The sequence below is a fragment of the Notolabrus celidotus genome, chromosome 1 (assembly GCF_009762535.1).
Source record: "Notolabrus celidotus isolate fNotCel1 chromosome 1, fNotCel1.pri, whole genome shotgun sequence".
Lineage (NCBI taxonomy): Eukaryota > Metazoa > Chordata > Actinopteri > Labriformes > Labridae > Notolabrus > Notolabrus celidotus.
Window position 1 is genome coordinate 40,249,311 of NC_048272.1, and position 27,921 is coordinate 40,277,231.

The window sequence follows — 27,921 nt, forward strand, 5'->3', positions numbered from 1 at the left end:
GACTCTTGCTTTTTCTTTGAGCCTGACATAAGCTCTCCATGGAGAAGCCATTCAGATTTCAAAAAGCTAATGTCATGGTGGCACTGGGTGATAAGTCCATAACGATAATTATCATGACATCATTTTTTTCAATATAAATACAACAAATGTTGGATAAAAAAATCAATATATATAAACTTTTAATTGCACCCCCAACCCCTGGAAAGGGAGGGGGCGCTAATGAGCCTTAAACGCTAGTTGCCACCCAACATTAGACATAAGAAGAAGAAGACTGCATTGGACAGCCAATCATGTCTCAGGGTGAGAGGTAGGCGGGGCTTAAAGATGTTTGGAGCTGAGTGTAAACACTAGGGATGTATATTTCAAGTATTTTCTGTGATCGATCTTTGGAAATATTAACAATCTATTATTAATTAATCATTAAAAACATGTAAACGTTTTCCATGTCAGAAACAATGCCAGATGTGTTTTTTCCCCTGAATCAAACTTCCCTTCACGACACAGTGTATATAACTGACAGTATTGAATATCTACAGATCGTATTGATGTGTTCAAAATGTTAAACACGCTGAATATCATCATGTGGAGCAGGCTCATGATCTCTGCAGACATACAGTCATAAAAGTGAAGCCTCAGACTTCAACAAGGGAACTGAACAGGATCATATTTTAGAGTCAGTGTCCAGTTTTCTGTCTACTCATTCTTATTGAGAAAAATAAGCATGTGAACGTGGTCAGGTGTCAGCCAGGAGCCAACCGGGTCAGAATCAGTCTGGCAGTGGAGAGAAGGCGCTCGTGGAGACCTGTCACTCAGCTGAGCGTCTCCGCTGTGAGCATCACCTTCAGTCAGCTGATTCACCTCCAAACATGCTTTAAACTTCAAACACCTCCCTGATAGCTGAACCAAATATGAGACCACATGATGTTTGTTCCACGTGATAGAAAATCCAAACACAAAAACGAGTTTGAGTACGTTCTGAACAATCAATGAATCCATACTCAGTTAATTGTTGACATCCCTGGTAAACACAGCTGAATCGAGCGACAGTGACACTGAAGAAAACTCAAAACCTAGCAGCTCAAAGCAGAGTCATTAATCTGACACTGTGTCGACTCTGCTTCAACTATTAACTTCATACACTTCATTAAATAAACTTTCATATAACATACTACATTCACTGCACTGTGGGAAGCAACATCACTCTGCCCATAACCTATTGTAATCTTGAAGGGGAGAGCACAACTAAAAACAATACTCTATAAACTGATACAGAGAATACAGTTTGATATATCTTTGTTGTAAATTTGAATCAAATTATGGAAATAATCTCAACCTGAGAAAAAGAAGAATGTACAAACTAAACCTTCACAAAAATCTCATCTGACATTAAAGACCTGCTTCCTGTTAGCAGCGTCAGAAATGATGGATTCAAGAAGTTCATCAGAAAACTAGGGGTGACCCCAAATAGTCGAATATTGGACGATTCGTTCTAACGAGCCTTAGTCGACTGCCAATCTCATAGTCGAATATTTGCATATGAAACGTGGATCATTCCATTCAAACCATGGGGGTGCTCAATGTCTAATTTTACATTATTTTCCTGTTTCCTGTAAAAATAGTGTCTCATATATCCTATTTTGATATAAATATAGACTTATTTAATGTAATTCTGAGAACAGCTCTTGAAGTGTTAGATCTCCTTAAAGTGGTAATTAAATCTCCCCTGGTAATTAAAGGTGGACTCTCCCATTTAGTGGGACCTGTGGAGCAGACGTACCTCAGCTGGTCTTTAAATCTTTCTACGTTCATAGTAGCTCAAAATGTCAGGAAATAAAACTTCAGTTGATTCTAAAACTAGTGATGAAGATGAGGAGCAGCTTCATGAAGAGGGCTGTGAGATCAAGGATTACCGGACCACACAAAAACTGTACGGGGCCAAAAGAACCAGGAGGAATACCCAAAGCTGTCCGAAGCCTCAAAAACAATCCACAGCATCCCATCCACCTCCACACCATCAGAGAGGATATTCTCAAAGACAGGATTTACAGTCAACAAAGCAAGGAGCGCACTTCTGCCCGTACACACGATGGTTTTCATCACGTACAGTTTGAAAAGACTCAAGCGGACAAAGACGCGATGAAAGACTGTTTTAAAAGGTTCTGTTAAGAGATTTAAAAACCCTTTAGCTGGTTCAGGTTTGATTTTGAACATTATAAACATGTTTAGTCTTAAGTTGGACAAACTACCCTCCACAGTGCTGCTCTCCTCTGTGTGAACACTGTTTAAATATCTCCTGATTCCTTTCTCTATAGTGGAGCGTTGTTCCATGTTTAATGGATGGTGGTCTTATTTGAGTTTTCTCTCCTTCATCACCTCGTTGTTTTTGCAATATAGATTAAAAAAATCTAAGTTTTATACTTATAATATTCTGTTGTCCCTTTTACTTTAAGCTACGAGTCTCTTAATTGTAAAGGGTTATGTGTAATATTGTCATGTGGTCACCATCATGCAGACTTTGGGTCAATAAGGAAAAACAACAAACATTCCACTATTAGTCGACTATGGGCAAAATCTGATGAATCAGATTCGACTAAGCAAATCCTTAGTCTGGCTCACCCCTACAGAAAACTAAATCCAGAAACAAACTAACAAACTGTCTTCAACTTTCACTCAGGAGAAAAATCTGACTTTACATTTAAATGATTCAATAATTTGATATTTATCCTGATAATTATCGATATCGACTGATATGAAATAATTTTTTTTTTGAAAATATATTTATTGCTTTTATAAACATAGAAAATACAGACTTGACAACACACAAACAAAGCAAAACTTAAAAAATAAAAGCTAACCCCCCCCCCCCCTCCCAAAAGGAAAAATAAAAAAACAACAAGAAAGAGCACGTCTGTTGCAATAGCAGCCTTGATCACATTAAAACCTTATGATATGAAATAATTTATCATGATAACATCATTTTCAATATCGCCCAGCTCTATGTCCTGGCAGTCTGCTTTAGCATGCTTTCCATGTTGCTGTTATTCCTCCAATCAGCTGCCAGTTCTTAAGGTCCATAGAAGACCTTCTTTGTCTGCAGCTCTCCAGATACAGGTAGTGTAAGGCAGAGTGGTTATGCACAATGATAGGTCAGCTGTAGTGAAACATTGCATTGTTCTGATCACGATGCATGTTCCCTCTACAAGATGAACCAGACCAGAGAGGGTTCGACTGAGTGCCTTGACTTATGGTTACATTAAATGTTGGTTGTTTTAAAGAGCTGAGCAGACATGTCAAGTTTGTTCATGAGGTTTTAAAGCTTAGAGGATCAAGGCCACCATTTTTATTTTAATGACCTCATATTTGACGGATTCACATTGAGGTCTTTCAGAAGACCAGGATTACCTCTCAGACCAAACTCAAGTTCAAACTCGACCTTAAATCAAGGGTTCCATGATCAGTTTAAAAGGATTCAGGATATATGTTGGACTGCTAAGAAGACTCAGACTGTATTTGGTTTGTGTGAGTAAACCACCAGAATATGTAACCACATCTCCAGAGCTTGAAAGAAGCAGAAAGTGTCAGAGTGAAATGTTCATTACACTTCTTTCCTTTATAAATGTAGTAAGGTTTGAATGATTAGATTTTGTACAGTGCTATTCTCCTCAACAATCTGAACGCTGCACTTTTATTCATCCCCAAACAATAACTGTTATTTATTCCACAGGGGGACAATGAAAGCACTTCAAATGAGGGGATCTTTGTATCCAAGATCGTAGCAGAAGGTCCAGCAGACAAGGAAGAGGGCCTTCAAATACAGGACCGAATCCTAGAGGTACGTGGCCAACACTGTTTCAAGTCAAGAGGACAAAGGAAAGATGATGTCCTTCACCGCTGCTTTATAATGCTGGATGATGTTTTGATGATCGTTTAACCTGTCACAGCTCATACGAGAGCGCAGTGTGGCATCACAGCAGGTAGAACAAGATCAACCTGAGGCAAGGGGATCTGTCTTCAGTGTGAGAAGGATCCCTGTGTTTGCTTACTAATCCATGATGACAGAGCTGCAGTTAGCATCCTCCACTTGTCTTTACACTGGAGGAGAAATGTCCCTCTGCGGTCAATAAGAGGGATGCATTAAATGCATCTTTACGTGACACAGGCTGTTTTTACAGAGTGTTTGCTAACCAGAGTATTGCGCAATGACTGCACTGAACAGTGAGATTTATGTGGACTGCAAGTGTGTATCACTCAGCACCGCAGGATGAAAAACATGGTTTGTCACAGGCTTTATTGTCAAACCTCAGTGAAATTGCCCTGTAGCTTTTCAACCCATGCACACAGAGATGTTTGTGGAAAGTGTTTACAAGAGGAGAAGACTTGCACATCTGGCATGTGCTCACTGTGTCCGTCATGAAACCATTACAAAAGTGCCACAAGTAATCTCCCACAAGCCTCACAGTGTGTAGCACAGTGTGTATCAAAGTTTAGTGGTTTGAAGTAATGCAGCACCAGAGCTACGATGTGACTTGAGTAGGTCTCAGGTCTCATCACACGATCAGGACTTACAGGAAAACAAGCCGGCTGCTACTTGGTCCCCTGACAAGAACAGGTTGCAGCAATCCTCACATAGATGATGAGTTCATGTGTCCAATGGGCATTTACATGTGGAAGTAAAGTTCTGTCTGTATGAGGGTTGCAAAGGGGTGGAACATTTCCAGAAAGTTTCCATGGGAAGTTAAGCTGGGGAATTTTGGAAATATTCCAAATTGGAAACTTTCCATGGGAGTTAATGGGAAATGAGGGTAATTTAATGTAAAGGTATCATATCCAAGCATAAATATTTGTTGTTATAAGCAGACATTCATCCAAAATAATACAATTAAAACAGATTGATTTGTAAGTAGAACTTTATCAAGTGTTTAATATTTTATTGAACAATCAATTCTTTCATTGAAGAACAAAAACATGAATGTTGAGTTAAATATTACTCATCCCCCGACCCAACACATTCTAAAATGAACAACAATGCAATCCAACAAAGTCCCATTCAAAATGTTAAATGAAAAGAGCCGCTCTCCCTCCAACAAAGTCCCATTCAACAAATAAAAAATCATCTTCCCTCAAGCTTCTCAAGCCTAGCCTCTGCAGGATTCTAGAAATCATCTGTGCTTCATGTGATGGAAGAATGCACAGTGCATGTAGGGGGCGTGGTCTCAAACGCCCTGTAGTAAGCAGTGTGCTATGTGCATGTGATTGAGGAATAGCATAGATATTCTACTTTACTTACATGAAATCTGGTTTTTATAGTCAGGATTATTCTAAAATATATTTTCCACAACTATATTTAAGTTCAGTTTAGTCAATTCCTGCTTTATTCACGTTTATTCCCATAAATTCACCTTAATTCTCATGGAAAGTTTCCAACTATGACAATTCCCAGAATTTTGCAACCCTAGTCTGTACAAAGACTATAAATAATGGATGTAGCTACCATTTGGTCACAACAGTTCTTTTGAACTGTCCTCTCAAAGCCCTGGATTTGGCATCAATGCTGCTGTATTGGTTTTCTTGAGCCACGAATGAAAATATTTGGACAACAATGTGAAGCTGGAGAGGAGCCTGCAGAGTTCTTAAAGTGTATCGGTCTGTACTCCACAAAAAGATCAATGTATGATACCAAATTATCTAGAACGCTATATGTCATACGTTTAAACCAATAGGCTTTGTTTTCAAACTGGAACAATGATATGGCCTGAGCGCACTAACGGCACAAAGGCTGCTGAAAGGTTAAGTGACTGAAGTAGCTGTGAGTATGTGTAGCAGACACCTAGCAGCATCCAGCCGGCACTCAAAGTGACAGCTCCACTAGTTAAGGCTCAATATAACCTACAAATGATCTGAGAAGAATAGGACTATAACTGATTCATTTAAAGTTCTGCTGTGAAGTTGAACATTTGGCCTGATGGGATGAGTGGCTGTTTGAGAACGCTCCACTCTTTCAGAGACTGCAGGTTCTGACACTCCTCGGCTTCAATCCTCAGCCCTTGAGGTTACTGCTTGCTCTTTGAATGCAGCAGCAGTGTTTTTTGTGAGCTTATGTGAACATTTGATTTGAATATTTGTGAAGTCCGGGACATCATATGAATGAGCCAGATGTTGTTGTATTTGGCGACTAAAGGAAATCTCATGTAGGGTTTGTTGAAGTTGGGATGTGAAACCTGAGAGTGGAGATGGTTGATATTTTGGAGACTCACACTTTGTACTAGTGTTTTTCTCTTGAGGACATGCGGCTTCATTAACATTTGCAGAAGGGTAGTTTGCATCTCAGACTTTGATGGATCAGGTCTGTGAACTCTGTGGTCTACAGCAGTGGTTCCCAAAGTGGGAGTCGTGAAACACAGTGTGGTTGGGAGTTTACTCTATTTTATGGTACATATTTTTTTCAGTTATAGTTGAAACATATTCAAAGATAGTGGTACATCTTTATAAAACTAAGCAGGTTTAGGAGCTAAATGAATGATCCTGGGCTTCAGGCCTAAAGGGAAGTCTGAAGATGACTTTTCTTCTGCCTCAAGTCTTTAGAAGTGATCCTAAAAGAAATGTTTGACTGTTGTGTTGTATTTAGCTTGTGGGAAAGCCTTTTAGTATGTGTGGTGCAATATTTAACCATCAGTGCAGGGCAGCAGTCTCTGGCACCATTATTTTAATTCCAACAGATCCGTGTCTGGTCCGTCTCCCATCCGTCACGGCTCTGGTTCTGATAGGTTTCTATTCTAGTCAATGTGTTAACTTCCACTGGATCCGCTCCGTTGCGTTCCGGCTGCGTCTCTGATCCGGCAGGTTGGAACGGGACAGATGAGATACACAAGACCTCTGTTTTTACCAGACGCATCAATGTGCACAGAGCAGAAGGAGCGGGACAGGAAGTCAGGCAACAAAACAAAATGTAAACATCCGGTTCATTTTTGGGTGTTGACAAACGAAAGAGCCCAGAGACGGACTGCAGTGGATCGGAGACGGACCAGACAAGGATCTGGGGGAAGTCCCGTGTTAGGAGTCCTGGCTGGAAAAGTTTGGGAACCCCTGGTCTACAGAGTAATTTTAAACCCAGATCCAAGACCAAGCTCCAAGCAGCTTGTATCTTTCCCGTTAAGCATTACCTGTGTGGTGCAAAGTTTCACCAGAGCAGAAACGTTGTAATGTTTTTCTTTTTGATATGTACTGTATGACATCTATGGCTTTGAAAATAACTCTTCACATGATTTTATATCCATTAGAATTTCCAGGGACAGTACAAAGTAAAAGTACGCTTGATGTACATTAAGGAAATAAAGGGGCTTAAGGAATTGCAGCTTCAAAAATGTGCAGGGAAATTGAGATTGTTTTGTTGATTACCTTCACATGTTTTACAAAGCTCCTGACATTGTGTCAAAACCTGCAGATGAAACTTCTAACTGATATAAAGAGAAAGGTAGCAGATTTTGAACACAGAAGTTTGCATGAACTGATTTCATTACACGTTTGAAGCTGTCTATTCACTGTGTTAACTCGTGTTTATGACCTCCTCTGGGCAGGTCAGAAAAACTTGGTAAAAATCAGAAGGTTGTTTATTTGGTTGGAAACAGCTGCTGACAGTGGTGACACTCTCGATGAGGGTAGATGTGATGATAAGCTTTAAAGGTGACATATCATGCAAAATGGACTTTTTAATGGTTCTCTACCTGAAATATGTGTCCCTGTCTACAAACCCCCCGAGAATGAAAAGAATCCATTCTGCCCCTGTTCTGATTTCTCCACCTTTCTGTAAATGTGTGCTGAAACCAGCCGTTTCAGTTTTCAGTGTTTTTCATACGTCACAACGACGTCCAGTCTGTAACGGAAGTCAGAGCTCGGAGCTTGTTCAGCCCATAGACTGTATAAAATACAACTCAACTCCTCCTCTGTTTTTCATTCCCTGCACACATGTGTGCTAACAAGGAGCTTAGGAGGGAGGCATGCTAGTTGTAGGCTGTCTTAATAAACACAGAGGTTGGTTTTACTCCCCACGTCTGCAGATTTGAAGATCTAGTGGATGATTTTTATTTATCATGGATAAGTGCTAGCGCTAGTTAGCATAGCCACATAGCTACATGTTCGTAGCTGTGTACCAAGACACACGTCGACATACTGACAAATAAAACAACAAGAAACAATAAATCTGTGACCAATCCTTCAGAAAGGTCCTGCTGCAGGCGCCTCTCCGTCAGGATCAGATTCTGGATCAGATTCAGAGGGTTGAAGTAACGTGGGTCTGTGAGCAGCCGTGTATATTCAGCCAACATGTAAACATTAGATCAACGTGCTGGACAGCCGAGGGCACATCCACTTCCTGAGGGGGCGTGGTCAGAGAGCTCATTCTCATTTAAAGGCACAGACACAGAAAACAGCCTGTTCTGAGCAGGGCTGAAGAAGAGGGGTTTACAGGCAGACCAACATCTGATTTCAAAGTGTTTTTTTGAGCACAAACTTTAAAGACATGTTTTGGGGACCTCTTAGACCAATATATTTTGATGAAAAAGAGCATAATATGTCACCTTTAATATGCTTCATATGGCTCACAAGTCTATGGAAGTGATCATTTTGACATCCACAAGGTGTAGCATCAGCCTGGGGATCAGCTGACTTAAAGGGACAGCTTTTGTGAGTGTGTGTTTTTTTAAGTGAGGTTGTTTGAGGTACGTGTTGATATAAAGTGTATTAGCCACAGGTGCACTGTGTTGTACCAGCTGTGGGGAAGTTCAAATGTAGCCTAGTTTGAATGTAGTTTCTAATCAGATCTCTACTACATTTTGGGCGTTGCACCAGCTGAGATAGTTCCAACGTTAGCATAAGTTACATCTTAAACTTTGACACCTCACTCTGAGTTAAGTCCTCTGTAACAGACCAGGTGTCATGGCGCTCTGTTTCAAAGATGGGATCATTTGAAGGATGAGGAGAAGCAGAGAGTTCAACCAGCTGTGACGTGTGGACAACACGCCCTCTGTGTTAGATCACATGAAGAGTAAACGTACGATCACTCTGATCTTAACTCCCACTTTAGTATCCCACAAGCTGAGGTAAATACCGAACATCTGCACAACATTAGAGTACCGTTATATAAGTGTACCGTATGTTGTAGTTCATGATTTCACCACTAGATGTCACTGTTGTTATTTGACACTACAGATGAATTATCACCGTATCAACATGCTTTGTCATATTTTACCTTCATGTTGCTGTTTGTCGATTAACAGGAGTTACAGCAGTTATAATTAGGCGTTAGCTTCTTTAGAGGCAATGAGGCTAACAGGAGTTACCGCTTAAACAAAACCCCCATCAAGATAAAAGCTGTTCACTGATTGGCCAAGCCGAGTGAAAACATCATATCTGCTGCATTATAGGGCTGTCAACGAATATTCTAAATTCGAATATATATTCGAATATTTAAAAAAAAACGGAGATTCGATCGTGAAAAATAATATTTGACTGTGGGAAAAAAACACCTCGGCGGCTGCTTTGCGAGTGGGCGCACTGCATGACAGGTCAGGGACAGGTCACAGGAGTCACACATGCACAGCATGAAGACGGCAGAGAGAAATCTTTCCGTCCCCGGATCCTCAGTGCGCTCTGAACGCGTCTTTTCCTCCGCTGGGAATACAGTGAATAAAAAGAGATCTGGCCTCTTCACATGTGGACTGTCTGATCGGCACTGGCCTCTTCACATGTGGACTGTCTCGTGTTTTTGGCAAATAACCTGTCAGGCCTAAGACCCTACATTGACAGTGGACTAAAAGAGCCTGACAATCAGTGACCCTGGGATAAAATGCAGTTTTTCCTCTTTTTTTATACAATCGCCAAGAATGTAAGTGCACTACTTTTTCGTTTTTAACTTCAATTAATGTTAATAATATTTGCTTCAATCACTGAATGAAGCCTGCCTATATTAGGGACAAGAGTCGGGACCTTTAATTGCTCGCACAAGTCTTGATCAGCACCATAGACTGTTCAGCACTCACTCAGCGCATTACGCACAGAGAGGGGGGCGAGCGAGCGAGAGGTCTACGGTCTTAAAGGTGTTACGGTATAGAACATTAGGTCCTTTACTTGTTTTGTAATGTGTAGGTATGTTTTAGGCATGTTATATCTTAAATAAAAATACATATACAAGTAGTTATGTCTCCTTGTATCAGTTTGTCCACCTGTTATTGACAATAATGCACAAATATAGATATTCGAATGGTTCGAACCTATGGGATTTTTTTAGAGGGAATATTCGAACGTCATTTTGGAGCAATTTTGAGTAGAATTAGTTTGGATGTTACGGTCTTCGAGTTAAGATGAATCTTACGTCTCAGTGGTGAAACCAAACAACGACACATCTGAAGTTACAAAGTAACTTGTTTCAACGTTTGTTTTAGGGTTGACTTTACTCCCTAACTCGGGACTCAACTCATGCAGAGCTGCCTGGAAAGAAAGCTAGACCATCAACTGCTGCAGATGGGGTCAGCTCTACCATGTTACGTCTTCTCCCTGCAGTGCACTGATCAGCTGCTGGCTTCAAAAGAGACAAACATACAACCAAACAGCAACAAAGACATACCATTAAATGAGAAAATGACGTTGGATTGTTAACAATGCCACTTCAGAACCTTTCTGAATCTGAGGATACCAGCAACTCGCCAACGGCTGCAGTCTGCATCCCTCATCATCCAGAGCTAATGAGGACAAAGTAAAGTGCTGAGAAACTTCTCAATAGAGCATACATTTACACTGAGAAAAGTGCTCTGGTTGGAGTTAGTTAAATGAGCTAAAGTACTTGTTGGAGCTGGGGCCGACTGCAGCGCAGCCGAGCTTCCATTCTAGTTCTCCAGCTGCTTTTGAACAAAGGGGCCCGGCTGACCGGTCTGAAAGATTTATACTCTTACACTTAAACACTTAAAAAATCCTGAACTATGCCTTTAAAAGGAGAGTCTCGTTACATTGAGCAATGAAAAGCTTGTTCAACTCTAGAGGCACAGAGCACGTTGACTGAGCTGTTTTCTTTTCTCTCTGTAGAGCTGCTCGTTCCACTAAGTCTGTATGGATGTAACATGAACATGAGGATCTGTGGCTCATGGTCCCATAACGGGGTCTTTAGCAGTGGAGTGTGAGTGAGCTACAGGCTGGTATGAATGGTATGAATGCTTACATGTTCATTCTTCTGGTACAGCCTTGATCTGTGTTCACTGGGAAAGCTTTTTTTAATTAGTGTCACTTCATATTGAGCAATGCTGAAACACTCACTAAAGTTAGTTGGTGTGTTTTTCCTGCCAATCTTCCTTCAATCTTTTTTAACACAACTAAGCAGAACTGCTGAGCCAGAGCTCTGACAAGCCAGGATCTGTGTGGACCACTTAGGGTGAATAGGAAGAGAATAGAGACTCCTTGGTCGCTGTCGTTTATGTGGCCGTATAAATCCTCAGGAAGCATTCTTAGGTTGCTCGGCGTGGAATGCAGCGAGTCATAAACTAGTGAGGGAAATGTCGGAGCAATAAGGAGGACAAGTAAGCAGAGATGTTCAGGTCTGCAAAGTCTACAGCACAGATTCTTGTGTTGGTCTGAAGAGGAAGACACTTAAAGTTCACTGACTCACTCCCCTCCCACTCTGCTCACATGGTTTATACAGACTCATCTGTTAACAGAGCTATAACTCCAAACATTAAACCCCGTTCTCTGCATACATAACAAACCAAGTTCAAGCTTTGCAGAGGAGGAATAACTGGACATGGAGATCTACTTATATGATAATGCAACTTTATGAAAAATGAATTTGATGTCTTTTGATTTTGAGAATTGACCCTTGACTCATCAGTTGACATGGAGGGGGCAGACTTTCTGACCTTAACTGCATCCACTCAGTAGAGGGTACTCTATGGGGACACGTCGTCCATCTTTAAGTACAGTGTGTGGTGATAACACAAAGTTAAGTCAGCTTATTAAAGTTGATTTGTTAAGTTCTTATACAGCCTTCTGCCTGGTATAGAACACTGATCTCAAGTTAGTCTACCAACACTCCCGCTGCACGTTAGAGCTATATTTCATGTCTGAAGGAGGATTCGTTTTCACTCTCAATCTATTTGAAGAACAAAAAATTAAAAGTGTTAGTGTCTAATAACTTATTCCTTTAGCACATCATCAGTCCTCTTGGATGTGACCCAATTCTGATTTGATAAAAAAGAGATGTGTCACTTTCTCTTGCAGTGTTTAGTCTCAAGCTGTTTTTAATACATTTGGCTCATTTGCTTTGTTCCGATCCAGATGTAGATGATGATGATGCATTGTTGCATTTTTCTCTTGGGTCTTCTTGTGTTCACGCTGCAATATTTCAAAGCGGGCCGAAGCACACACAGTCATGATATCACAGTCTTCTTTCCCCATGCCAAAGGTAAACACAGTCCATGTGTACTGGTAGCACTGGACACTAGAATAAGTCATGGGTTGACTTGGAGCATTGCAGTGGTCCTCTATCAGAACTGGTCTAGTACTACTAGTGTGATGAGTCAAACAGAGTTGATCCGGTTGCTGTGTTGATTGTGTTCTCACTGCAAATGAAGGGCTCTAGAGTTTGATTTGAAGCGAGCTGAAACCACCTTTTCTTAGCGATCGCTGCTGTCTCACCAATCAGGGTTTCTGTATATCTGTATGTATCTGTATATCTGTATTAGGGATGCTCCGATCGATCGGCCACCGATCACAATCGGCCGATTTCTGTGAAAAAGTACGTGATCGGCGTATGCCGATCAATGCCTTTCATTGCCGATCACAAAAAACCATCACCTGTGGCTCATACTTTGCAGCCTGCAGCCTGAAGAGGACCTGTGTGTAATGTGCCCCCTCCCCCTTTCCTTCACACTGCGCAGGCGCGCAGCGGCAAACCACAACAAACATGTCTGCCGTGTGGAACTTTTACACAGTCTGTGAAAGTGATGTAAAGTTTGCATCCTGCAACACATGCAACGAAAAAATACCTCCCAGGGGAAGCACGTTAAAAAACTTCAACACTACGAATTTAATAAGACATTTAAAGAACAAACACTTGGCGGAGTATGGTGAGGTTTTGAGGCTCGCGGCAGTGCATGAAAAGAAGACAGCCGGAGCAGCATCAGTCAGACGGCAGCTAACACAGCCCACGGTGGCAACACTCGCCTGTATGAGCGTGACAGTCAGAAGGCTAAGCAAATAAACCCAAAAAATAATTGAATTCATCGGGCTAGATGAGCCTTTCTCAGTGGTGGAAGACACCAGGTTCCGCTGACTGCTCTCTCACTTGGAGTCCCGCTGCGTGCCACTGGGACGTAAATAATTCACAGACGTAGCGCTGCCAGAGCTCCACCAGACTGTGTACTCTCACATCGAACGTCTCACTAAAGAAGGAATCCCATTCTCTGTAAGTTTCACGAGTTTCAAACATGGCATATTCAGAAAGACAAACTTGTGAGACATATTGTCTTTTATTTATTGGACTTTCTGCACTATTTAGCCTGTTGAGAGCCTTAATGTTTCCAATCTGTTAAAGATTGGGTTACTGGTAGCAGGTACATTTAAGTGTTTTTCAGTTGTCCTTTTGACTGAATAGTTGCTGCATTGTGCCTGCAACGTTTTTGTATTTTTTCTCTTGAAGAAGTAAGAAAAAACATGTTTTTTTTTTTCTAAATTAAGCTGATTTTATGGTTCCTTTTTTCCCAGCTCATGTAGCACTCACCATAACTAAATTGAAAAATGTACAGAAAATCCATGTGATCGGTATCGGTGATCGGCAGTGATCGGCACTCATGGCTGATCGGTATAGGAATCAGCAGCATAAAACCTGATCGGAGCATCCCTAATCTGTATCTGTATATCTGTATCTGTATGTGTATCTGTATATCTGTATATCTGTATATCTGTATATCTGTATCTGTATCTGTGTTATTGACTACACCACATTGTTAAAAGGTTGTTGCAGCACATGGTGTCTTCTGTAGGACATGTGCCTAATGTTCCTGAGGTGTTATTTCTGACCCACAGGGTCATGAAGGATAGGCATTGAAGCTAGTTTACTAAGAGGGATCACATGTTGTTCAGCATTCTGAGTCAAAAAGCAGGCCTTTGTCTGGATCTTTATTGAATTTTGGCCCCTGTGTAGGCAGTGTTAGTTCCCCAGATGGGCAAGCTAAGTGTGGCCCCACTGTGTTTGTCCTGTCTGGCTCCATACAGGATGAATCCACCCCAGGCTAAATGAGCCAATCCTAGCAGCAAGCCACATTCCTGTACCGCGTGGTCTCACTGAGGCAGGGGCCGGACATTAAATCAAATCTAACTTTAAAGAGTCCATAATCAGCTTCTGGTGGTTGCCACTGCCCTATACAGAGCTGGTTTTAGGAAGTGAGGACAAGCACACCTTTGTGTTCCAAGGCTCCATATGGGGGTTGGGGGATTTTCTAGATGTGGAGTCTTCTAATTCCTGTGATGGTGTGAGGTGAGCTAGTGCCTTGCTACCAGTATGTTTATTTTCCTCTCAGTTGATCCAGCTTGTTTCCCTACAGGCAGGCAGGGGCCTGGTGACTTTTGTGGACACATAGTCTGCTCCAAAAGAATCTTGAAGTGGGGATGAAATGGTAAATGTTTCAGGTCCCTTAACCTCTGTTTATAAGAGTGTGGGCTAGCACCCCTGTGGGATTTAAAGGTTCTGCACATGGGCTGAAAAAGATCCTCTATATTTCACACTTTACTAATTGGTATCAATTTCTTGCCTGCATTCAAATGTCAGGATTGATTATTGCATTGTAAAAGGCCAACTTTTACAGATGCTGTGGAGAGAATAAAACTACACCAATGTTTCCTCCAAAGTATATTCACACACAAATATATATTTGCTGAACAAGTTTAAGAATTTAAGAACACACACACACACACACACACACACACACACACACACACACACACACACACACACACACACACGTTTTTTCTGCTATAGACAAGGATGGTTTTAAAACGGTGGCCCCTCTGCACCCTCCTCGTTCTATATTAGGCCAACAGCTGCTGTCTCTCAGCTTGGGCATGCTGACTACTGGGGCTCAGATCAACACAGATCTTACACAAAGATATTTTTTAGGCTTATAACTTAGGAGTGAAAAAAACAACCCCAGCTCTATTTTGGATTGTATTAGTGGAAGTACTGAAATCATGTATTCTTGTCTAAGGCAAAACCCTGAGTGTCCAATTAGGATAGAGTGTTTACTGTTCTGCATGATTGTGTTACCCTGGAATTGAAAAACTTAACAAGGTATCTCAGGGGAAGGGTGTGTGTTGTGCTCTGTGACTCCAATTTCTTGAACCAAAGCCAAAAAATGTATTCTCTCTCCAAGCTGTCCATTGGCACATGAAGACAAGGCCTTTATCTGATTTTGGAAAGTTTGAGTAGGTGCTGCTAGAACTGCCCTGATGTAGCTCAGTGTGCTCACAGACCATATTCTCAGCATGTGGCAAATGTGAGTATTTAGGACAAACTCTCCCTTTATCTGCTGGACATAATTCAACAAGAGGAAACATTTTAATGTTCTTTTTGTGCCTCTTAAAAACCTGCTGCATATCTTACCTTTACTGCATACAAAGGTGTAATTAATGTCCCATCTGAACCACCTTTACTTCCCAATCCTCTACTTCAAGTTGCCAACTGGATACTGTAGAAGAAAAACAACTGCAGTGTATAATACTGACTCCCAAAGATCCTGTCAACACTGCTAGAAATATGTCCACTCACCAAAATGACTCAATAACTAAGACATGTTCAGGATTCTGAAACACTGTGTGTTGCAACCAAGCGGCAAATCTTAAAATATGAAGCCCATGTGGAAGTGTTAAACTCTGCAGTTCATCAAGCATCCACTGGAGGCTGGCTGCAGAAACACCAGAAACCACATACACACCAGTTCAAAGAAGACCATCTTTACAGCAGAAATAAACATGTTTACAGCCTGGTTCAAAAAACACTTTAGGTCTGAAGAGCTCACTTCTCTATCAGCACACGCTGTACGGGGTGAACTTATTTGTAACTCATTATTTTTGAAGATATTAAACTTGTGAGTTTTGCCCAAATAAAGACGTGGCTTACTTACTTACTTGGCTTACGTGACTGGTTCACATCTTACCTCTCTGGCCGCACACAGTTCACTCAACTCAAGTCCTTTAAATCCACTCCTTCCTCCGTCACTACAGGGGTGCCCCAGGGCTCTGTCCTGGGGCCCCTCCTCTTCATCATCTACCTCCTTCCCCTCGGTAACATCTTCCGCAAATTCAACATTCACTTCCACTGTTATGCAGATGACACCCAGCTCTACCTCACCACTAACCCCTCGTCCACTCTCCCGCCCACCTCCCTCACTGATTGCATCTCTGAAATAAAAACCTGGTTCACCCTAAATTTCCTGACATTAAACAATAATAAAACCGAGGTTCTCCTCATTGGCACCAAATCCACTCTATCCAAATCCAACAGCATCTCCCTCACCACTGATAACTCCTCCGTCTCACCCTCCCCCCAGGTTAAGAGTCTGGGTGTCATTCTGACAGCACATTATCCTTTCAATCACACATCAATAACATCACCCGGACTGCCTACTTCCATCTTCGTAACATCAATCGTCTCCGCCCCTCCCTCACCCCCCACACTGCCGCCATCCTTGTCCACAGCCTTGTCACTTCCCGTCTGGACTACTGCAACTCTCTCCTCTTCGGCCTCCCTCACAAATCCCTCCATAAACTCCAACTGGTCCAGAATTCAGCTGCCCGGATCATTACCCGAACCCCCTCCATCCACCACATCACTCCTGTCCTCCAACAGCTCCACTGGCTCCCTGTTCAGTTCCGTATTCAATTCAAAGTCCTTCTGTTGACATTCAAGACCACCCACAACCTCGCCCCCCATATCTGTCCGACCTCCTCCATGGTCCCACTCCCTCCCGCTCCCTCAGATCCTCTTCCTCCATACACCTGTCTGTCCCCTCCGCCCGTCTCACCACTATGGGGAGCCGAGCATTCAGCCGCTCTGCTCCCCGTCTCTGGAACTCATTGCCACCTCAACTCAGAAACACAGATTCTTTCCCCCCATTTCAAATCACAACTCAAAACATACTCCGTCTGACTCCAATTGCACTGTCATTTTGTTATTGTTTCTATTTTTTCTTACCACTTTGTTAGTTTATATTGATTTCATTTTTACTTTGATTTTGTTTCCTTTAATGTAAATTCGTGTATGTATATATATATATCTATGCGGTGTCCTTGAGTGCCGAGATAGCTCCAAAGAAGTTAAGTGGAGTTCTGCATTTCCAATACGGCCCCCGCTGAAGATGAGCTTCAAAACAGGGCTTCAGGAATAGGGTGACGTCACAGAGACTACGTCCATTTGAAATGCTTCAAAATCTGTCATTTAATACCTAGATCAAGTGATACCTCAAAAATGATGGCTGTTTGTAGTCTGCCCTTTGACAGTGCGCTGAGCAATGACTCTAAAGGAGAAAGAAACAACAACAGATGTTTAAGATTTGAGTCAGGAAGGCAGTGCAGCCATGGTAAGGACTATAAGTGGTTATCCACCTCTATAGTCACCATCACTGTAAGGTATGAGGTGATAAGATCCTAATGAAATACTTTTTTTATTCCTCTAACATACCAGCAGGACAATAAAGTACAGTTCCTATAGTAATGACTGTACATGTTTTATTTATCTGGCAGAAGAAATACACTTAACCTCATTCATAACAAGCATCTGTGTTTCTGTGTGTCTTTATCCTACTTGAGCCCTCCTCCGCTGTGTTCTGCAGCCCATGAATTGAATTACATGATGCAGAAACTCTAGGGGGTCAGACAGGAGACTCCACTCACTCAAGGGTGATATGCCATGAATTTACTCTCCTGGGTAGTAGCCTTTTTAAGTTCATCCTTTCTCTGCCTCTCTCAGCCTTCACTGTGTCCTGCCTGCGTTTTCTCAGATAGTTCTCTCTTTATCTTGAGCACTCATTTGTTTCTTTCCTCGCCCCCCAAGTTGTAAGTATTTGTGTCAAAGGAAAACGCTTCATTTTCCTTTGTTGTGTCCAAATGTGGTGTGTGGGCGTAGGACGGAGGGGTGGGGTCACTTTACAGTCAGTCACAACAATTACAGTAAATGTTGGTAATGAAGTTACCAGGGAAAACTACGCTCAGCTGTGTGTGTGTGTGTGTGTGTGTGTGTGTGTGTGTGTGTGTGTGTGTGTGTGTGTGTGTGTGTGTGTGTGTGTGTGTGTGTGTGTGTGTGTGTGTGTGTGTGTGTGTGTGTGTGTGTGTGTGTGTGTGTGTGTGTGCGTGTGTGTGTGAATACAATCCGAATGTGATGTTTTGTTTTGTTGACACTGAAAGATGTTGTTGATTTGTAAGAAACACAGACGGTCATTTTAAATGGACACTGCAGGCAGACCAGTTCAGCTCCTGGTCTCCTCTGCAGCAGAGCCAAACTGTGGTAATACATACAGGATGTTGCTTGGCCTTGTCTTGGTGAAATATGCACTATGTCACTATATGTCTTCCTAGAGAAAGGAAAAAGGAAAAGACATTGTTTGGATGGCAGCACATGTTGATCCAAAACCTCTATATGTTGTTTGAATGAATGGCACCTTCCTCAGATGTGCCACACCGTTGGCATGTACCCATGCCACAGGCCCGCATGCATCCCCATTGCATTACTGATGCTGGCTTTTGAACTGTGTGCTGATAACAAGCTAGGCAGTCCCTCTCCTCTATACATACTGTGTGTGTACACTACCATTCAAAAGTTTGGGGTCACTTAGAAATGTCCTTATTTTTGAAAGAAAAGCACTTTTTTTTTTCAATGAAGAGAACATTAAATGAATCAGAAATACACTCTATACATTGTTAATGTGGTAAATGACTATTCTAGCTGCAAACGTCTGGTTTTTAATGGAATATCTACATAGGTGTATAGAGGCCCATTTCCAGCAACCATCACTCCAGTGTTCTAATGATACATTGTGTTTGCTAATCACGTTAGAAAGCTAATGGATGATTAGAAACACCTTGAAAACCCTTGTGCAATCATGTTAGCACAGCTGAAAACGGTTTTGCTGGTTAGAGAAGCTGTAAAACTGGCCTTTCTTTGAGCTAGTTGAGTATCTGGAGCATCACATTTGTGGGTTCGATTATACTCTCAAAATGGCCAGAAAAAGAGAACTTTCATATGAAACTCCACAGCCTATTCTTGTTCTTAGAAATGAAGGCTATTCCATGCGAGAAATTGCCAAGAAACTGAACATTTCCTACAACGATGTGTACTACTCCCTTCAGAGAACAGCACAAACAGGCTCTAACCAGAGTAGAAAGAGAAGTGGGAGGTCCCGGTGCACAACTGAACAAGAAGACAAGTACAGTAGAGTCTCTAGTTTGAGAAATAGACGCCTCACAGGTCCTGAACTGGCAGCTTCATTAAATGGTACCCGCAAAACGCCAGTGTCAACGTCTACAGTGAAGAGGCGACTCCGGGATGCTGGCCTTCTAGGCAGAGTGGCAAAGAAAAGGCCATATCTGAGACTGGCCAATAAAAGGAAAAGATTAATATGGGCAAAAGAACACAGACATTGGACAGAGGAAGATTGGAAAAAAGTGTTATGGACAGATGAATCAAAGTTTCAGGTGTTTGGATCACACAGAAGAAGATTAGTGAGACCCAGAACAAGTTAAAAGATGCTGGAAGAGTGCCTGACACCATCTGTTAAGCATGGTGGAGGTAATGTGATGGTCTGAGGCTGCTTTGGTGCAGGTAAAGTGGGAGATTTGTACCAGATATAAGGGATTTTGAATAAGGAAGGCTATCACTCAATTTTGCAACGCCATGCCATACCCTGTGGACAGCGCTTGATTGGAGCCAATTTCCTCCTACAACAGGACAATGACCCAAAGCACACCTCCAAATTACGCAAGAACTATTTAGGGAAGAAGCAGGCAGCTGGTATTCTGTCTGTAATGGAGTGGACAGCACAGTCACCAGATCTCAACCCCATTGAGCTGTTGTGGGAGCAGCTTGACCGTATGGTACACAAGAAGTGTCCATCAAGCCAATCCAACTTGTGGGAGGTGCTTCAGGAAGCATGGGGTGAAATGTCTTTAGATTCCCTCAACAAATAAACAGCTAGAATGCCAAAGATCTGCAATGTTGTAATTTCTGCAAAGGGAGCATTCTTTGATGAAAGCAAAGTTTGAAGGACAAAATTATTATTTCAAATAAAAAATCATTATTTCTAACATTCTCAATGTCTTGACTATATTTTCTATTCATTTTGTAACTTATTTGATAAATAAAAGTGTGAGTTTTCATGGAAAACACAAAACTGTCTGGGTGACCCCAAACTTTTGAACAGTAGTGTATATCAAGCGGCAACCTCTGGTCTTAAAATATGAAGCCCATGTGGAAGTGCTAAAATCTGCAGTTCATCGAGGGTCCACTGGAGGCTGGCTGCAGAAACACCATAAACCACATACACACCCATTCAAAGAGACGATCTTTACAGCAGAAATAAACATGTTTACAGCCTGGTTCAAAAAACACTTTAGGTCTGAAGAGCTCACCTCTCTATCAGCACACACTGTACGGGGGTGATTGGCAGGCGGGCACCCTGTATCTGTTAGCAAAAAGGCTAAAGGCCCACATCTTTACCTCACAGTAGCTCCACAGAAGTGAGGTTGAGTTCAGTTTTTCCAATATGGCCCCCACCGACTGAATATATATCATTATTTAACATTTATTTTAAATTTCTAACATCTTAATTACAACTCTGCCTGTCTCCTTCATGTGCCACTAAGATATCTGTCGAGCAGTGTGCTCCACACTCAAAGATGTTCATGGAAATACATCGTGCTTTGTGACTTTGACAAACACCAGTTGTGAAATAAATCATCTTCAAGTGTTCAAAGTCATAATGGTATGGCATGTATAACATCACTGTTCTGTTTTAGAACATGTGATCTGTTTATTTATTTTTCTGAAAAGAAACAGTTTGTAGGTTTTTAGGGTCTTGAGTTTCAGGACTGCCTCCTGTGACCTGCCTTCCACTGTTTGTTTTGTTAGCTTGCATTTAGTGTTTCACAACTGCTTTGGTTGCATACACAGCTCTGAGCAGCATTCTTGGACTTCTTTAGTTTGAGATTAATGCTTTGCCCATAGCCTATTTGTCTACAACAAGAATTCAGTCCAGGTTTGAATCACTGCTGTGTGTTCCACCTTTCTTTCTTCCAGATGAAGTGATCAGTCCAGGTTTGAATCACTGCTGTGTGTTCCACCTTTCTTTCTTCCAGATGATTTGATCAGTCCTGGTTTATGTTGCTACCAGGGATGACTAAGACCTGTATAACACCACACCAGCCTCTGATATTCTTTTGTCCGCAGTACAAGAGAATGTTATTCCACAAATTCCTGAGCGGAGCCTCTGTTCTCTCTGGATGACCTTCAACTTATCTCTCCATCATAGCATGTCTGGTAGAGAGAAGAGATAAAACACAGGGGGGATGGGGGGATGGGGGGTGAAGCGTACACTTTCTCTCACACACAAGCACACACTTATGGGACTGGCTCAGCACGTTGGCTCGCTGAGTAATCCTACTGGACTGGCCTCTAAGATATTTGTCTGGAGCCTTTTGAAGTTTAGTAGTTGTTCCTTACTGTTGGGGTTTGTGTTGTGTGATTCTTTTGTTGTTAAGTTTTTAGACTTGTGAAAGCTACTTTGAGCTTCAGACCTTGTCAGGAGGGTTTATGTGCAGAGTTCCCTCTTTGTATGGTTCTATTAAAGAACGAAGCCTTTGGCTTGGGGCTTGATTTAAATGTAGATTTACCATAGTTGATCATGTCGGGACATTAATTACAGTTTTATCATAGCAAACATTTCACATTGTTGTAGATAACATCTTCGTAGACAAGCATGGTCGACCATCTCCACTTTTATATTGATCTCACACAATGTCAGCATGAAGCTGACCTTATAACTATGTTATAAAGTTGTCTCCAGAGTGTTATCAGTTCAGGTTCTGGTGGTGTGAGAATAACTTCAAACACAACACACAACTTTTACCTCTTTTTACTTCGGTGTTTGTAAAGGTGTCATAATAGAATTAAACACAAAGCAAGGCAAAGCAGCTTTATTTGTATAACACATTTCATACACAAGGGCAACTCAATGTGCTTTACATTAAAACATTAAAAGCATTGGAGACATTCAGACAGGCATAAAAGAACACAATTAAAATGACAAATATAATTAAACAGAAAAGAAAAGCATAATTAGAAATACATTAAAAATGTAATTAAAATTTAAAGTGGGTTAAAATAATCTAAGATAGGAAAGCAGTGGTAAATAAAAAAGTCTTAGTCTTTGATTTAAAAGAGGTGAGAGTTGGAGCAGACCTGCAGCTTTCAGGGAGTGTGTTCCAGATATGTGGAGCATAATGACTAAACGCTGCTTCACCATGTTTCCTTCTGACTCTAGGAACTGAAAGCAGACCAGTACCTGATGACCTCAGAGGTCCAGGTGGTTCATACAGTAGCAGCAGATCAGCAATGTATTTTGGGCCTAAACCATTCAGGTCTTTATAAACCATCAGCAGGATTTTAAAGTCTATTCTCTGACAGACAGGAAGCCAGTGTAGGGATCTAAGAACTGGAGTAATGTGGTCTACTTTTTTGGTCCTTGTTAGGACTCGAGCAGCAGCATTCTGTATGAGCTGCAGTCGTCTGATGGACTTTTTAGGGAGTCCTGTAAAGACCCCGTTACAGTAGTCTAGTCTGCTAAAGATAAATGCATGGAGGAGTTTTTCTGCATCCTGCTGAGACATAAGTCCTTTAATCCTTGATATATTCTTAAGGTGATAGTAGGCTGACTTTGTAATTGTCTTAATGTGGCTCCTGAAATTAAGGTCTGAGTCTATGACTACACCAAGGTTTCTGGCTTGGTTTGAACATTTCATAGTTGAAGATTGGAGCTGAGCAAGACACTGACACTGTAATGCCTCTGTCTGTTTAAACAGCAGAACCAACAGTGAGTAAGAATGGTTCTCTCTCTCTCTCTCTCTCTCTCTCTCTCTCTCTCTCTCTCTCTCTCTCTCTCTCTCTCTCTCTCTGTGTAAAAAACAGTTTGTTTACTCTTCTGCTCTGTGGATACTGTGTATCCAGGACCCCAGTCTGAGGCTGTGGTGTGGTTCAGTGTGAGTTCAGAGGCAGAGTGGTAGATCGTTAATACGCTGTGTTGGGATTTCAGGGCCTCACGGGCCAGCAGCTCTGTGAACTCAGGCGAAGGTCCTGCTGGAATGAAAACGTCCGACCTTCCCTGCTCAGGCTTGCACTCTTTTCAAAATGTCAGCTTTGTTCTCGGATCATGTTAAAACCCTTTTGGCTTTTCACATGTCTTACTCTTGTAGCTCCATTAACACCTAGTAGCCTAACACCACAAGGCTAATTGGAGAATACGTATCTTTGTACTTTGCAGCAGTAAAGGTTGCTGTGTGTTATAACCCAATTAGGTGAAATGACCAACATATGCTGCCAAGTTCATTCAGGGTGCTAGCCTTTGGGCTAAAGGTTGGGGTGACTGATGATTGGGATTCTTTTAAGTATGAGTGTTTGACTCCATGAGTAACTTCATTCTGGTTGTTATCCTTAAGTCTGTTCTGCCTTCCCCTCTACCCGTTGGTCTGAAAGCGACATGCAGACATAATACTGCCTTTTCTCAGAAGTGTTGTTAATCCAGATAAGTTCTGATGAAGTGCTGTGCACTGCAGCCATCTAAGACTTGGTAGTGCAAGCTGAGCTATATGAGGGAACTGATTGAGTAATTTCAAGTTGACCAACATTCAACTGGATTTGCATGATGTCTCTGGCCTGAGTGAAGAAACAGATGTTTGTTTTGTTTTTGTGTGTTTTCTTTGTGTATGGTCGGCCTAATGGGAGGTGTGTTACTATCCCTGCCCTGTGAGGTCACGTTGTCAGTGTTGGACTATATGAGTCAGATTTAAAAGAGCAGTCTAATTGTTATTATTAGTCATCTAAACCTCTTTCAATGTTCTGATTCTTTCCATCAGTTCTTTAAAGGTGACATATCATGCAAAATAGACTTTTTAATGGTTCTCTACCTGAAATATGTTTCCCTGGCATGTCTACAAACCCCCCGAGAATGAAAAGAATCCATTCTGCCCCTGTTCTGATTTCTCCACCTTTCTGTAAATGTGTGTGAAACGAGCCGTTTCAGACTTCCGTGTTTTTGTTACGTAACAACAATATCCGGTCTGTCACGGAGTCAGAGCTCGGAGCTTGTTCAGCCCATAGACTGTATAAAATAATACTGAATCCCCCCTCCGTTTTTCATTACCTGCACACGTGTGCTAACAAGGAGCTTAGGAGGGAGGCATGCTAGTTGTAGGCTGTCTTAATAAACACAAAGGTCGGTTTTACTCCCCACGTCTGCAGATTTGAAGATCTATTGGATGATTTTTATTTATCATGGATAAGTGCTAGCGCTAGTTAGCATAGCCACATAGCTACATGTTCATAGCTGTAGCTGTAGCTGTGTACCAAGACACACGTCGACATACTGACAAATAAAACAACAAGAAACACTAAATCTGTGACCAATCCTTCAGAAAGGTCCCGCTGCCTTTCTGGTAGAGGTTGGTTTTACTCCCCACGTCTGCAGATTTGAAGATCTAGTGGATGATTTTTATTTGTCATGGATAAGTGCTAGCGCTAGTTAGCATAGCCACATAGCTACATGTTCGTAGCTGTGTACCAAGACACACGTCGACATACGGACAAATAAAACAACAAGAAACACTAAATCTATGACCAATCCTTCAGAAAGGTCCTGCTACAGGCGCCTCTCCGTCAGGATCAGATTCTGGATCAGATTCAGAGGGTTGAAGTAACGTGATCTGTGAGCAGCCGTGTATATTCAGCCAACATGTAAACATTAGATCAACGTGCTGGACAGCCGAGGCCACACCCACTTCCTGAGGGGGCGTGGTCAGAGAGAAAACAGAGTGTTCTGAGGAGGACTGAAGAAGAGGGGTTTTCAGGCAGACCAAAATCTGATTTCAAAGTGTTTTTTTGAGCATAAACTTTAAAGACATGTTTTGGGGACCTCTTAGACCAATATATATTGATGAAAAAAGCGTGATATGTCACCTTTAAGACAGTAAAAATGGGATTTCTTCCAGACTCAACATAAATGTTTCAAGTCTTTTTATATGTTGATTTTGATCATTACGGCCTGCTGCTTGCAAAATGAAAAAAAAAAACCCCAAAAAAAACATATCTCAAAATATTAGAATATTTCATTTGAGTTTGACAAATCACTATTCAAACATAATGAATAAAATGTATCACTCAGTCTTGTTCAATACCATAGACTGTATAAAATATGGACGTAGTATCCGTGACGTCACCCATCTGTTCCTGAGAGCTGTTTTGAAGCAAATCGACGGCAGCAGCCATATTGGTAATGCGGAACTCAACCAGGCAGAGTGTGACGTAGTGTGAGCCTCTTAGCCAATGGCTGTGTGTTCCCGACCGGGAGTCACGTCAGTCATGTCCTTATTTGGGCAAAACTCGTAATCCTAATATCTTCTGAACCGTCACGTTAGAAAAAAATTCACTCCCCGTACAGTGTGTGCCATTAGAGAGATTAGCTTCATAGGGCCAAGCCGTTTTTTGAACCAGGCTGTAAACATGTTTATTAATGCTGCAAAGATCCTCTTTTTCCCATTCATATCTATGTGGTTTCCGGTGTTTCTGCAGCCAGCCTCAAGCGGATTCCCGATGTACTGCAGTTTATATCACTTCCGCATTGGCTTCATCGTTTGAGACCAGAGTTTGCCGCTTGTTCAATACACACAACCACAATCCAGGGGAAGACTGCTGACGTGACAGTTGTTCAGCAGATGATCTTTGGCACCCTCCTCCAGGAGGATAGGCCACAGAAGCTCATTGCTTAAAGGGCTTGTCGTTTGCAGAGAGCTGTATCAAGGGAAAGATGACAGAAGGGGAAAGTGTGGTTGGAAAAGTAGCACAAGCAACAGAGATGACCTCAGCCTGGATAGAACTGGCAAGAAAAGTCCAGTCCCTAGAAGTGGACTGAGGCTGTTGTCAGAGCATCAAGAGCAACGACACAGACGTCTTCACCAAAGAGACTGTCACACTCTTAATATGAACTACAGAATACCAAACTGATGATTGTCTCTCATTTGACTGTGAGTGATGTTATAAACCAAATCAAATGGGATATTAGTCTTACATTATATAATGATTATTTGTATGCTGGTGTGAAATATAGCTTCTGATGCTGTATATATGTGATGTGCATTTAAATGAACAAGTTCCCAATTCTCCATACAAACTGCTCCATCATGTATGTAAGAGTAAAGCCCTTTATCCATTCCTATGTTAGTAGGTTAGTTATCCCATGGATTAAAGTTCTCCGTCGCCACGATGGATTTACGTCATTTGGAAAATGAGAGGGGGAAAAAACTCCACGTGTGCTTTGTTGTGGTCCCATTAAGGCTATCCTGTTAAACTGGCACTGCCTTCAACAAATATAGCTAGCCAGAGCCATTGTTTCAACCAATCAGAGGCAGAGCAGGGCGGGTCATGTGCCACTGCGGATGCTTATTTTGCAAGATCATCAGAACCTGGTGAAATGTAACACGGGTGGAATGGTCTAACATTATCTATGGAAATCATACAGGCTATGGTGGAAATATATTACTAACCGAGGACAGCTGGTGGGTCCTCTGAAAGCGGCTCCTATGGTACCTTTTTATTCTTCATGGAGTCTCTGTGAAGTTAATGTTGAAGAAGGGTTATAGTACACAATAGCGTATAGCGCAAGCTAACCTTTATATCTTATCTTTTATGGCTTCGTGATTTTTTTGGATGAATGTGTGATGAAAATAAGTTTATGAGGACTCAACAGAACGTGTCTGCCTGACTCTGTAGCCGTAGTCAGCGGCTTCTTTTTCATTGAATTCTGACAGCAGTTGAACCAACGAAGTCTCTCCTGCCCCCGATTGTGTTTCCAGTTCTTAGGTCCAGTTCTTAGATCCAGTTCTTAGTACTTTGAGTGTTTTTCAGGTTAAGCTCATTTAGTATGCCAGCATGGACGCGCTGCTTGTTGTAGAATGTTCCAATGTTTTGACCATTGACAAAACTGTCCAAATAAGTGGAGATGGGTTTGGTTAAATGAAGATGGGCTTGGTTAAATGAAGATGGGCTTGGTTAAATGAAGATGGGCTTGGTTAAATGAAGATGGGTTTGGTTAAATGAAGATGGGCTTGGTTAAGTGAAGATGGGCTTGGTTAAATGAAGATGGGCTTGGTTAAATGAAGATGGGCTTGGTTAAATGAAGATGGGTTTGGTTAAATGAAGATGGGTTTGGTTAAATGAAGATGGGCTTGGTTAAATGAAGATGGGCTTGGTTAAATGAAGATGGGCTTGGTTAAATGAAGATGGGCTTGGTTAAATGAAGATGGGTTTGGTTAAATGAAGATGGGTTTGGTTAAATGAAGATGGGCTTGGTTCAATGAAGATGGGTTTGGTTAAATGAAGATGGGTTTGGTTATAAAAGAGATGGGTTTGGTTAAATGAAGATGGGTTTGGTTAAATGAAGATGGGCTTGGTTAAATGAAGATGGGTTTGGTTAAATGAAGATGGGCTTGGTTAAGTGAAGATGGGCTTGGTTAAGTGAAGATGGGCTTGGTTAAATGAAGATGGGCTTGGTTAAATGAAGATGGGCTTGGTTAAATGAAGATGGGCTTGGTTAAATGAAGATGGGTTTGGTTAAATGAAGATGGGCTTGG

General features: G+C 41.7%; 1 protein-coding gene across 1 annotated transcript in view; it reads left to right on the plus strand.

Annotated features, from left to right (window-relative positions):
• pdzrn3b (PDZ domain containing RING finger 3b) overlaps positions 1–27,921 on the plus strand; it is a 97,875-nt gene that overhangs the window by 7,686 nt on the left and 62,268 nt on the right. Inside the window, exon 3 of the mRNA XM_034695773.1 lies at positions 3,725–3,832. Coding sequence (XP_034551664.1) covers positions 3,725–3,832 — 108 coding nt within the window. The remainder of the gene's footprint in view (positions 1–3,724; positions 3,833–27,921) is intronic.